Consider the following 14,443-nt stretch of genomic DNA (forward strand, 5'->3'; position numbering starts at 1 on the left):
AATAGATTTTTAAAAATTTGGAGGATTTCTCAATTTTATATAATTTTTTTTATGTTTTAGTCAGTTTCAACTAAATAGGAAAAAAAAGAGCATTTTTTTTTTGCACTACTTTTTTTATGTCTGAAATGTGATTTCTATGTTAAAAAAATCAAACTTTCAGTCTTAAATAATCATTTTATCAAGTCACTATGAATGATTTTAAACTAAATTTACAATTGATTCCTGATTTGGGAGCATTAGACTTTGAATGATTGTCTTTGAGTGCTGTGTATTTGCAGAATTGAATTGTAAAACACCTGCTATGCTTATGGGCTGATTAATAAGTTTTAATTTTTTTTTTGAAATTAAAATTAGTCCTTTTATAGAACTTGAAATTAAAATGAAATTGGTATAAGTAAGAAAAGATTTTTTTTAAGCCAATTTTTTGTAAAAGAAGTTGATTTTGTATTTGATATTACTATATGGAAAAAGTATGTGTTTCATGATTTGATGAAGTTTTGTTTTTTACATCTTGACAGACAGGTTTACTATAAGTTACTTGATGAAAATAATAATAGTACAGATATATTATTATTATTATAATTATTTTTGTTTTGTTAATTTGGCATCGCTACATTAAAATTTGATGCCGACATTGGGCTACTATTTATACTGTGTTATTACTAGTATTTGGTGATAAGTGGTGTCAGAAATTTAGCTTTACATTGACTATTTCAAGGCTTTCTTTGAACCTATACCTTGCACTTTAATATGCCTAGGCCAGAAATTTAGTGTCTAGTTTAATGTATACAACCTTGACTTGTGCTCAATATTACTAGATTCATATTCAAGTTTATTAGATTTGTATCCAATGTTATTATAGTAATATAAAATAATACAATACACATGAATAAGATTATTAAATTATAGCTGAATTTTTTCTTCTACTTTAATCTAATAAAATATAAGAATTTCATATTTTAGAAACATCAAATTTACCTACGCAATACTTCTTATTTATTCTTTGATATTTTTTATTGTAATATTTACTTTCTTCATGACTTTGAATTTAGCATGTGAGTGTGATATAATTCACTATACAAAAATGACTTACCGTTATGAATATTTATTTTCTTATGCTCATATTTTATTATACTGTCTTCCTGTGAATAATTCTTACAGAAAGTTTCACCTAATTTCTTTATTTGTTGCATGATTTTTACGATCCAATCTCAGCAAAGAATTATCAAATTTTAATAGGCTTGTGGCATGTGCTATTTTAGAAGTCTTATTTCTATTCCTTTTATAGTGTTATATTTTTTTCTTTATTCCTATCTAAAATTTTAATTTCAGACTGAAAAAGGAAATTATTAAACTTTTAATAGCTAAATATAATAATAGGTAAATAGCTTGCTGAATCAAAACCTATTCTTGATATATAAAGGATAATTAATGAAATTATTTAAAATAAATATTTTTTTGTAATATTGAATGTGTTTAATAATCTTTGAAATCCGTAAAGAATTTTACTTTACTGATTCAATATGGTGACTAAAAAAATGCTGATCTCCAAGTTTAAAGATTGATAATGTATTTTTATGATGTCAAATATATTACAGAAGAAAAAATAACCCCAATAATATTATTTTTAAAAAAACTATAAAAAACTTCATCATTGTTTAATTTTGAATTTAAATCATATGTTTAATTATTCAAAAATTATAAATAAATTATAAAATTATAAGGAAAATAATCCTATTAAAATAATGTAATGAAAAGAAATCCCAATATGCGGAGAAAGACCCCATCTTTAAACTCTGGCTAGCATGGAATATATTTTTGTAATTGTAGAAATTATTTGAAATTTATTAGAAAAATGAAAAGTGTATTCATAAAATACTGCATGAAATATTTTTTAAAAATAAATTTGGAAATGTATAGCAATGAAATTTCAGAAAAGCAATGAAATAGCAATGAAAATTGGAACCATAATATGTATTTTTATAAGTAATTAATTAAAATTCATTGTTTCAAATTACCTCTCTATAATTGCATTTTCTGGGCTGAGTTGCCATCAGTTCAATTCATATTTTACTGGGTTGTACCATAAAAATTGAAAGATACAATCCAATCCTATATTTTACTGGGTATTGGAATCGGTGTGAAATGAACATTTTTATACATAACCTTTCATTAATTGAAATTTAAAAAAAAATTATTATAATTCATAATTTATTAATGTTTTTAAATTAAATATGCTTAAGGCAGAATAGGCAGGTTTGTAGACTTGTCCTCAGTGGTGTACCTATATAAAAGGTCTAGAGCAAATAATGAAATACACCCCTTTTTTCTTTTTCACTTTTGTATTGCGGCTTTTATGTTTGTTCTCATTTTTTTTAAGACCAGAGGATGCAGAAATTGAGAGTGTAGTTGAACTTGTATAATAATATATAAAGTATTTTGGAATTGATACTATTTAAGCATTACAAATGGCTTTGCAATGGTCGTTATTTATGGACATTCCTTGATCATAAAATGTATCATAAGAATATTTAAAAAATGTTTGTTGTTTGATGTTAAATGTGCACAAGAATTTTCTTCATTCCTGTTTTAATAACTCAAATCAGGTTTAATAAAAAAATCAAATAGTTGTTAGTATGTAACTTTTAATGCATTGATGAATACAAATACAAATGATATCTATTTATATCATACTTTACCCTTCAGCAGAATCACCTACTTTTTGTACATTAGCACATGCACATGGTCATTTTGACCCCAAATTTTCAAGCACTTGCTGATTATCTTATCGGTTATTTGTATAAAAATAAAATATGATCAGAATATATAAATGTTTTTCCAAGTAAATATGTTCTTATCTAAGATATTAATACAACTTTTAATGAGAAAACCCAAAATTGAACTTAGCCACTTTTTGCCATACGCCGTTGTAATCATTTCCATTTTCCATATATATATGTGTGTGTGTGTATGTATATGTATGTATGTTATGATATTTTAAACTTTAATTTCAATTTAATTAATTTCCAAGATTTTATCTTAATTTAGCCCATAATAACTCTAAAATATTCTCTTATTTCTTGATCCAATTCCACTGTCTCTACTTAATTTATTCGAGAGATGCTATGTAAAATTGTTGAATCGGCTTAAAGCCTAACTTTCCCACACTCCGCGTGAAGGGACAAAATACTGCTGACGAGACAAATTCATTTTTAAAACCTCCCTGTGTTTCCTCTATCTTGTCGGCGCGTGTAACGAAAATCCCTGTCGAAATCTCATTATTTATTAACACTATGAGGAAATATTTTCCCTATCAATTTCTCTGGTTATATAAGACCAGGGATAAAATGTTCTAATGCTTTTTCATCATTAATCTCTGTGTTGTGTGTATGCTCATCGTTTGTACATATGCCTGTTTCTTCATAATGAAGTGAAATGACGTCACGAAATCGAAAGTCTTTTCACTGTCTTCAAAACTGCATCCTGCTTCGTGTGCGCGCGCACACACACACACAATAATGTGCACAATTATTTCATGCTCAAATTAAATATATTCATTAAAATTTTCAATTAGTTGCATTTAATAATATATCTAACACTGTAACAAATTTAAAATGCACTTATGAAACATAAAGGTATGTAGTTACAAGAAAACTGAAAGATGAATTAAAATTAACACTTAATTAATTGGTCCATGACATATAAAATTGTTCTTCATTATAATTTAGTAAAAAATATTATTTACTTATAAAAAAACTGTACAATACTTCCAGGAACATTTTGAAATGTAATAAATTCCCCCTCCTTACTTTTAACAATGTGAAAGTATTGATGATTGAGTTGAAATAAGTTTATACTAAAAAGGAATGAAACCTGGAATTTTTTTTTGTGTGTGTGTGTTTGTCACTGAAGTTCTGAGATATGAAAGCTGAAACGTCTTTCGTAGCGAACACTAGTTGTTGCTATTGCCATTAAGTGTCAGTAGATCTGCTTGATATAATATAAAAAAGTAAATTTCAGAATTTCTATGTGTAGTAAAAATATCTTATTGCTATTTGTTATCATATCTATACCAACTTCAATCATAGTATAGTACTTTTGTTGTTTATAATTTCCATGATAGGTCCTTTTATTTTTAATGAAAATCATTTTTGGTTTTCGCCTTTCAAAAGCATAAGTAGAAATTCCAAGAGATCAATCATTCAGAATGGTGTTGATCTTTTCGGATTAAAAAAGATTTCAAAGAATCAAAGTATGGTTATCTTTCTGGCTTATTTACTTCTAGTTTGACACCACGGTTTTTTCCTGTCTTCTATTGATGCACTGAATAATAAAAACTGGGAAATTTAGTTTTATTTTGAGTATTTTCTATTCATTATTTTGCCTTGAGATGTTCATCTATTTGTATCAGTTATAAATATATTTACTAATATTCATGATTCAATTTTTAGGAACATAGTTTCGGATATTATATTTTATTTTCCAGCTATTTAAAAATCGAATCTTTTTTTTAAACATATTTGATGCTCACACTGAAAATTTTATTTTATTTATACAATCTCCAGTTATCTTCTTATTTCTTTTCACATAAATCTGAAAGAATTAAAATATCTACTCTTTGCTTTTCATGCAATAAAGGAATTTATTGAATATGAGTTTTGTTATAATTTTTTCCTGTTTAACATATAAAATAACCATAAGCACTGAATCATAAGCTAATAACCTTAAGTTACTTATAATCCCTTATTCCCAATCAGGGAAGCCTGTTGCCAAAAGCTTTTAAACTTCTCACATTTTGCTGAGCCTGTTTTAATTTTTAAAAATCTTGTGAGTAAGGGTTCATTATAATAATTAAAAATATTCAAAATAAAAATTCAATAAAATAGAAATAAAAACTTTTTAAATACAACGAAATGAAATAAATTTTTCTTTTCAATGCAAAGAAATGATTCTTTAATTTTGTGAACCATGGCAACAGTGCCTAGGGCTCTTACCCTGCTTTGCGCATCCTAATTATATTATTTTTTTCCCTCACTGAAAACACCTACAGTTATTTCGTTTATTGACATGGCTGAAAAAGAGCCAGTCCTGCAACATTTTATTTTTAAATTTACAAGTACTTTCTGCTTTAAAAAAAAATGTAAGTTTTAATTTATATGTCTTGACTCCAACATAGGCTTGTTTATAAAATAGTTTATTATTTTATTTTAGTCAAACGAATTATAACGTATACCCTTAATTTCCGGCCGTATGAATGGTATAAAATACTTTCCGCCATTTGCAGAACCAATTTTTTTTTGCCTATAATGTTGAGATTTAATTTAATTACAATTAAGCGAGTTTTTTTGAATAGATCTTTCATATTTCCTAAATTTCGCTAATAATATATTTTTATTATCTTGGCTTTAAATTCAAATATTAATTGAAACTATTAATTCAAATATTGTATTAACCAAGATAAAACCAGCGTACTGGTTCCCCCAAAACTTTTTCACACACTTTCTTTTAAACTTATCCTGCCGGAGAACGCTTTACATGGCATTGGCGTACGATAGTTACGAAACATTTTATGGCCAGAATTTAACATTTTTACTGAATCTGACGTGTCATTTTCGGCGATTAATCTCTGACATGCGATTAAAAGCATAGAGAAATCAGATTTATGCTTTAGACGCAAATTTCCTCAATCGATTTAAATAAAAATTGAACACAAAACTACTTTTTTACAAAAATTCCATATAGAATTTGATATATTTAAGCCATTGAGACTTTGAGCTATCATGTTTATATGTTTCTAAAAGTACAGATCAACAAACAGGCAAGCCGTTGCTCAAGTTGGCACAAACTTTGTTAAGTGTCTAAATTGTAGATGTTAAATCTGTGTACCTTATCTTATCCATATAGTTCTCGCCGTTTCTTATTTATCATATTAACGTATATTCGAAATGCTGGACAGACGCACTTCCTCGGAACAGATTTTACTCTAAATTTGGTATAAAGACCGTATACCAAATTGCATTCTTCTAGCTAAAAGCGTTTTTGACTTATCTTTGTGAAAGACATACTGTCTCTGAGTTCCAAAAACGTGTTTTTCGAAATCAGGGAATTGTAAAACGTGGAGATTCGACAAAATCTCGAATTTTTTGGCAATTACTATGTTTTCTCTATTCTACGTATACGAGAAAGTAAAAAAGTTGAAACTTTAAAAATTAATATCGTTCACTTGAATTTGGAATACCGACGTTCAAATTTCTCTTTAAAAGCCAATAAAGGAATAACAAATATAAAATATAATTAGTTAAGTTGAGATGTAAGTTAAATAATCTTGTTACATAATATCCGAACTGCCTTTCGATCTTAAGACCTAATGAAACGTTATATCTAATGTTGCCAATCGGCAATGGAATTAAAAATGTGCCTACATCAAATATTTTATAGAAATGATCGAAAACAGGGTTACATATAATTTGAATTATTTTACTTTTCAAATAAGCATTCCTGATTCATCTGTGAAGAATAAAATATTTATTTGTGCACAAATAAAAAGACATGTTGACAAAGGTGAGAAACATCTAGTTATTTTCCCCCTTCCAGTACTCGATGTGTATATTGTAAATTCATTTAATATTATTTTCATTTATTGGCAACAACGGGATGAGAGTTGCAATTTCATCTTAGTAGTATTTCATGAGTCAAAATTATGTACGTGACTCGAGATTTTGACGAATCTCCCCGTTTTAGACCTCCCTGATTCGAAAAGATGCATTTTTGGAAAAAGGCCGCGTGTTTTTTTGTGACAAAGATATTTCAAAAACGATTTGAGCTAGGCGGTTGAAACTTGGTATGCGGTCTTTTCACCAAATTTGCAGATTTCTATAAAATTTTGAGTAAAATCCATTCAGAGGAAGATAGTCTGCCCGGCTGTTCGAATATAAGTTAACACGATAGCTACCAATCGAAGAGAGTTAGATAAAATTCTATCCTCAGAGTTAACGCTTACAGCGTAGACACCTATGAAATTCTGAGTGAAATCCAACTAGGAATTGACCGGCTTTCGATCTGTACTTCTAGAAACATGTAAACATGCTTGTTGAAAAACGCTATGACTTAAATGTATCAATTTTGGTTCTGGATTTTGTAACTTCAAATGCAGTTTTGTGTCAAATTTTGATTTTAATCTGTTGAGAAAAACGTATCTATAACAGAAATCCAGTTTTTGGGAATCATGAACTGCATGCCAGGACTTTATCGCTAAATTTCTCGCCAAGGATGAAACAAAAGAAAGTCAAAATGCTAAAATCACGTCAAAAATTTATATTTCGCAGTTATTGTACAATGCTATGTAAGGCGTTCTCAGAGATAATACCTTTATGAGAGAGTGTGCGACAAAGTTTTGGTGACACCACTTCTCCTTGATTTTTATATTTTCTTTCTCAATAATCTTGTTTGTTCTTTTTTTACAGGTACCAAGCATTATTGAAGACAAATGCAGGCGATGAACGTAAAAAAAAATGTCTCTCAATATCAACATGTGCTATTATATAGACTACATTCGAGAAAAAATCTCCTACTTTTGAAGGATCTAAAAACGACTGTTTTATCATTCAATCAGCTTTTTAACGGCATCTAGAGGTTAACTTACGATTTAGTCCGTAGATAGTCTTAGTGGGAACGAACAACTTTGAAGTGTCAGTGTTTAAAAAAGTGCCAATATTTCGATTGCCGGCTATGTCAAATCCAATTGTTAGCCAACTCAAAAGTCTTTACAGGCTGTCCCTCGAAGATATTTCTCTCAGAAAAGTGGCTGTCCTTTTGGTTAGTGACCCTGTCAAGTTTAAGTCTCCCACTACTGAGGCTGATGGCGAGAAAAGGAAACATGAACCGTTCAAAAGCGTTGTAGGCGACCTCTGTTTACCTGAACCGATAAGGGAGCCGTTAGTTAATCTACTGAATCCTATTTTTAGGGAAACACATAAATGGTTTAAGTACCACGAGGAATTTTTAAAATCGAAGCATTCAAGTTTTTACTGTCCAGAATATGCAAAACACTTGCATTGGACACATATGGGGACTATAAATTATCGGAAAACAGCTGAGTCAATGATCCACGATGAAAAGTTGGACATCAACTGGCGATTTAAGTTAGCTTGTCTGTATTGCCTTGATGAAGATATTCAAAACATTTGGCAAAAAATGTCCCCGCTGAATAAAAAGTGTTTTTATAACAATGGGCAATTTCCTAATGATACGCGAGAAATCATTATTTTTTGGACTTGCATCCTAAAAGGAAGAGTAGATAAGTTAGAAAGCTATCTTGTGGGATTGGTAGGACACTACTCCTCTATTTATCAACAAGCTTTTGAATTGTTTTCGAAGAACGGTTATGAAACAGCGACTCAATATTTTTTTGAAAAGTTAACTTGCGAGGAAAAAGATGCGTCATTGGTGAGAACGGCCGAATATGTAGCAGAATACGTGAATCACAGCTTTCAACCATACACCGACGTTTTCTGTTATTTGTTGTCACAGATGAATGCGGAACAGTTTCAGAACGTTCTCGAAAATTCATCATGTGCGATCCTTCGAAGCTTTATGGATTGGCCACGGCAAGATGCTTTTCTCGAGGTTGCACAGCTTGTATTGCCTTGCTTTGTAGAAGAAGATTATGACGATCTGCATTTTTTTCTGTCAGTAAAATTTAAATGCATTTATAATCCTTCAAAACTTTTTCGGAATGTTTTTCTGATCACACCTAAAATTTTCAGACATTCCACATATTATTTGGATGATTTTTTTGAACGTAAAGATACTGAAATTTTCAAATTTATGTTTAGAAATATGGACCCTGAGGAAACGTTGGAACTTTTCTTGAGTGGTAAAGCACTGCACAATTGTTCCAAACTGGTAAAAGAAGGCAAGTGGGATTTTTTGGAATTTTTTATTCGCGAATCCCGGTTGTCCAAAGAAGACAGAGGGAGATTTTTGGTAGCATTAAATTCATATTCTCCATCACTCTTTGAGTTGGATGTTGGTGCACATTTCACTAAGCTAGTGAACGATATTCCTTAACGGTATTTCTAAGTATACGGTCTCGATAACTGTACTTCTAACCGTGACTTCTCAAATCGCAATAAAGTAAATTAGTTGGATCCAATGGATTTTCAAGCAAGTAGGCAACCGGATGAAGAACTAATAGAAGAAAGGCCAGCGAAGAACAATAAAAACATTTAGGAAGCAAATGATAATAACTGGCAAGGAATTTTATGTTATGTTCTTACCACAGATTATCAAGATTATGAATCAGAAAACAAAAACATTCCAATTTTCTAGGAGGTAATTTGAAGATTTGATTCAGAAACCGCTTGTCTATTAATTTTCTTTGTAAGATCTGTTTGTATATTGTAACTGTATGTTTGTTCTATGATATCGCAAAACGAAACTGCACAGTGTAATAAAAATGCTTCGTGATAGTTTGCTCTTTTGGGAACTTTTTTTTTTCTTTCAAAATTGTGAATTCTAAAATGGCAATTTTTAAAAGAAAATCTAACATTAAAAAAAGAAAAGAATTGTATCATTAAAAAATTATTTTGCGCCACAAATTATCTAGATTGATGGAATTAATTGACTTACAATTTTCATTTAACAAATCAGCAAAATTACGGCATAAAAATTTTTAGCAATTATTTTTAATTTATTTTTTTAAAGAAATATTAGGATGATTTTAAATTGCAACAACTCAAAATATTCCTGGTCATTTTTCAAAAGTGTTTTAAAAATGAAACACAAATATATGAGCTTTAAATTCGATTCAGCAATTAGTAAAAAAAAAAAAAAAAAAAAAAAAAATGTTAATTCTATTAAAAAAAAATGAAAAATTTTAATTTTTTTAAGTCATATTTTTTAAAGTACACATTTTTTTTTTAATTTGCTGAATCAGAATTAATGTAAAATGTTTAAAAAAAGATATGTTCCGAATTTCATCACTTAATCTTTAACGGTTCTTGACTTACAACATCCGATTACAAGAAATCTTGAAAAAATGCATTATGGGGGAAAATGCGTTTTAACTTTGAACACCTTTCCGCAGGTTATTTGAAGCTAGCATTTGAAAAATAAGCATCATTTTGGTGACAACATCATCTCGAAGAGGAGTTTTAATGACTCTCGTATGAGTGATGGGTTTTTGTTGTAGCTCCAGGGCTCGATTACAGAAGCTCCCAGATTGAGGCCCAGCATGGCATATATGTTTTGTTTTAGAGTCTGTGGAGCTCCAGTGTTGCAGAATCGCATAAATATCCGTCTGTAATTTTGACATTGTCTGTGTTTTTAACTACAGAATTGCAATAATATCTGGTAATTTTAGTATGGCTGCATCACTCAGGCGCCTGTGCTTCTTAGCTCCGTCCCTTTTCTTTTCATGGTCTACTAGTTTATGGAGAACGTGTCAACAATTTCAGAGTGTTAGGTTTTCAAAAAAACCCCACCAAATATAATTTTGTCTCTAACATAGAAACATGATTCAAACGTCATTTTGAGCAGAAAGAAACAAATTATTTTTTATAAGAAAAAAAATTAATAAAACGAAGATTTTTGAGTCCGGACATCTTTAATTTTATGAAATATATATATACATATATATATGGGGGCACGGCAGTGCCCCCGCCAAGTCGAGCAAAACCAAGCGGCACGGCCGTACTATCCTTTTCTCGAAGCAGTTCAGGCCATTTTCGACCCCCTATAACTTCGTTGTGGATAAAACTAGAAGCCTGAATTTTCAGTAACCAAGCAGGCATTATATAAACACGATATATTTCAAATTTCATTAAATTTGAACCAGTAGTTTAAGAATTATAACTAATCAAAATTTGGGAATTTTGTCACTGACTGACTGACTGACCGATCATGAAAACTCTACGGCACTTCTAGCAGACACAGAGGCTTCAAATTTAGAATACTATTAGTGTTTAGTGTATAAATCAAGGAAAAACTAAAATATGCGTGTAATAATGGACGGATCGATAAATTTCTCGAAGTTTCGAGCATTATCCATTTTGACGGCAAATTCGTCGCCAAGTTGCCGCATTTATCACCAAGCTCTGGGATCACTGGCTCGGCATCCGACAGCATCCAATACAGATTACTGTAAAACGGTCATTCTTATGATGACACTATTCGCGTTGGGAAGCAACATTACAGGTTTGTAACAATATCTAATTTGAAATAATTCAATTTGAAGCTGTGGAAGCTACAAACGTAATGGGTGAATTTCAGATAATCAATCTGGCAGAAGAATATAAATATAACTTGTAATACAAATATATATTACAAAATATGTAATATAAATATATATACAAGTTATAATATATATGGTAGAAGAATATAAATATAAAGTCTTGACGGCTTACATCGAATAAATGTCGATTTTGGAAGTATTAGAGCGCATAAGTCCTCAATTTATGTATACAAGAGACTAAGAAGCATTTACTGTCCAGGCTTGTCAAAAATTGTAACATCAAAGCTTACGAGAAAAACCCATAGAGACAGGGAGTGAGCTTTGAGAAAAACTGTAGCTGAAGCTCAAGAAGTAGTACCGGAAAAGAAAAAGAGGAAGACTACATACAAAAATAAGAAGAGGACTATCTACAAAAAGAAATGAGATGCCATTAAAAACATAACTTGTAAAAAAAACCAAGTCTCGCAACTCAGTTCTTCTGTCGTAAAAAGTTGTGAGATCCATGCAATACCAAGTCGGTCAATTTATTCAGTCCCCACTTAAGGATCCTTCTGCCTTAAGTTATTACGTAATTAGCTAACCTAACAACATCTTATAGTGACCATATCAATATTAAAAATCTTTTATGGTTTAAATAAATAGATTGACTTGGCCATCGCATGAAAACACAATGTATCTTTACATTAAATTAGATTACATTAACATATTATATTAAATTAGATTGTTTAGTGCGATTGCCAAGTCAATCTATTTATTTAACCATAAAATTTTTTTAATATTGATATGGTCACTATAAGATGGTGTTAGGTTAGCTAATTACGTAATAACTTAAGGCAGAAGGACCCTTAAGTGGAACTGAAAAAATGGACCGACTTGGTATTACATGGATCTCACAACTTTTTACGATAGAAGAAATGAGCTGCGAGACTTGGTTTTTTTTGCAAGTTATGTTTTTAATGGCATATATATATATATATATATATATATATATATATATATATATATATATATATATATAGTATTTTTTTTTTTTACTGTTGATTAGTTCTTTGCTGTGTGATAGCACGAAACAGAAAGAAACAGTGGAATTTTAAAGCTGATTTGTCATACTTTGTTCTTTGAAAAATAATTTTTAAAATCCTTTCCATGAGCAAATTAAAATTTTACTATTAAAATACTTAAGTTTTATTATAGAATGTAATTTGAATTTGTCCCATTAAAGAAAGTTGCGGTAAAAAGTTTATTTGTTGTTTGCAAAGTCGATATGTATTGAAAAACAATGAAATGATTTCATAAAATTCGTTTCTGCATGTTTGATATTTGATGTATTTTAGTGTGTTAAAGCTTAGAAATCTTGTACAATTTTACTTAATCGTATACATAGTATAAAGTACAGTAATCGTCAAAAAATTCGAGTTGGAGACTTTAACGAATCTCCTCATTTTTAGAGCTCCTTGACTTCAAAAAACACATTTTTGGGTAATGTCTGTTCATCTGTGATAAAGATAACTCAAAAAGGATTTGAACAAGTCGGTGGAAGTTCGTTACACGATCTTTATACCAAATTTACTGATTTCTATCAAATTTTGAATAAAATATAACCAGAGGAAGTCCGTATGTTCGAATAGAAGTTAAAATGATAACTACAGAGCTGATTATTTATATATATATATTAGTAATGTAATACTCTGTCTAGAAAGCAACTGAGTTAATTCCCTTTGATGTCGAGACAGGTCCACTTCATTTTTAACCTTTTTTAGCCTTCACGATTTCGAATTTTTTTAGCTAATTCTTTGAGACTCGCAGTTTATCTCATTGCGTCTTTCACTGACACAAATTTTAAAACAGCTTTTCACATTTGCTTTTAACTTTTTATATAATTTAACCGCTTTTATTCCACTGGAAATACTGATTGTGTTTAGTTTCTTTCGAATCTCATATGCCTCTTCTAGATATTTTTGAGTTTATTTATTTAAACATCAGATTATATTAAATATGAAAGCCGTAATATTTTTTTAGTCTTACAGAGCTGTTTTTTGTGAAGAATTTACTTGATGATGGGAAATCGCATCCCTCCCCCACCCCCTAAAAATCATTATTGTCTGTGTTCATAGTCTTGTACTGTTCGTTTCAGTATCCTGAGACGACCACCTTTCGACGATTCTATCTCACAAAGGGATGAGACGCTGAATGATGAGGCGTTTCCGGGGTTCTTCGTCAATATTTGACCTCGAGTTTCGCTTTTACTTCTTCTCTCAATTCTTTTACCTTTTTTTTTCCCACGTGTATGCAAATATCTGATCCTTTCTGACTGTATTATTGTATTTTAATTCAGTCCGCAAGTAATCCGAATTTATCTTATTGTTAAATGTAAAGATCTCCTCCTTTCATCTTTCCCTCCCCCTCCCTCCTTATTTTGGTGAATTAAACCCATTCTAACTCATGCGCAAGAGCGCAGAGGGTTTTAGAATCCTTTGTTAAACAATAATGTCGCTTCATTTTCCCTCATTAGCAGCTTTTGGCTTCCAGCTGGTTCGCAATGATAGCACGTTACGCAAATGTTATCTATTAATTCTTTTTCAGCGTATATATTACCATTCAACGAGGAGGGCGGAAAATATTTAAAAAAAAAAATCAAGAAATTCGGGTCAATCTGAAATTTTAATCGAGAGCAGAAATAAGCTTAATCGTCGCCAAATGGATAATCGCCAAGACTGAACAATCGAAATTGTTACTCGTTTTCTTCCAAAACAATTACCTAATAAAAAATAGTCTTTGTATTATCTTACGACTCAAAAAATCATCTATATAATTATGTCAATTTGATTTCCGTATGATCCCTTCCTTAATTTTAATAGTATTTTTTTAATTCAATTTGATACAATGCTTTTAAAACTCATTTTCAAAATACTAAGTGTCCACTTATTTACTTTATAGTAAGATTTTCAATTCTTTTATGTCTTAATATTACAATTTTTAATTTGCAGGAAACTGATTCAATTGAATTGAAATTTTTTAGTCGTATGAAAGAACAAGGGGGATTTTTCAAAAATATAAGCTTGAATTCTATGTGAATCGTTTTACAGCCTAAAAAGTCAATAATCTTGGCAAACAAGCTGGTCGTCAATAGCAATATTGACGACCAGCAATATAAGATATGGGCAATATTTAATTCCAACATTGTGTCGTTGTGCAAACGTAAAGAGTTGA

General features: G+C 30.0%; 1 protein-coding gene across 5 annotated transcripts in view; it reads left to right on the forward strand.

Annotated features, from left to right (window-relative positions):
- Window positions 1-14,443, forward strand: part of LOC129956881 (uncharacterized) — a 58,247-nt gene that overhangs the window by 4,566 nt on the left and 39,238 nt on the right. For 3 of the 5 annotated variants that reach the window (XM_056068885.1, XM_056068883.1, XM_056068882.1), the window contains one exon: window positions 7,464-9,470. The exons of the other annotated variants lie outside the window; for them this stretch is intronic. In XM_056068885.1, coding sequence (XP_055924860.1) covers window positions 7,729-9,069 — 1,341 coding nt within the window. In that variant the 5' untranslated portion in view covers window positions 7,464-7,728 and the 3' untranslated portion in view covers window positions 9,070-9,470. Of the gene's footprint in view, window positions 1-7,463; window positions 9,471-14,443 lie in introns of those variants that run through there. 5 annotated transcript variants of the gene reach the window in all.

This window comes from Argiope bruennichi, chromosome 11 (genome assembly GCF_947563725.1).
Source record: "Argiope bruennichi chromosome 11, qqArgBrue1.1, whole genome shotgun sequence".
Taxonomy (NCBI): domain Eukaryota; kingdom Metazoa; phylum Arthropoda; class Arachnida; order Araneae; family Araneidae; genus Argiope; species Argiope bruennichi.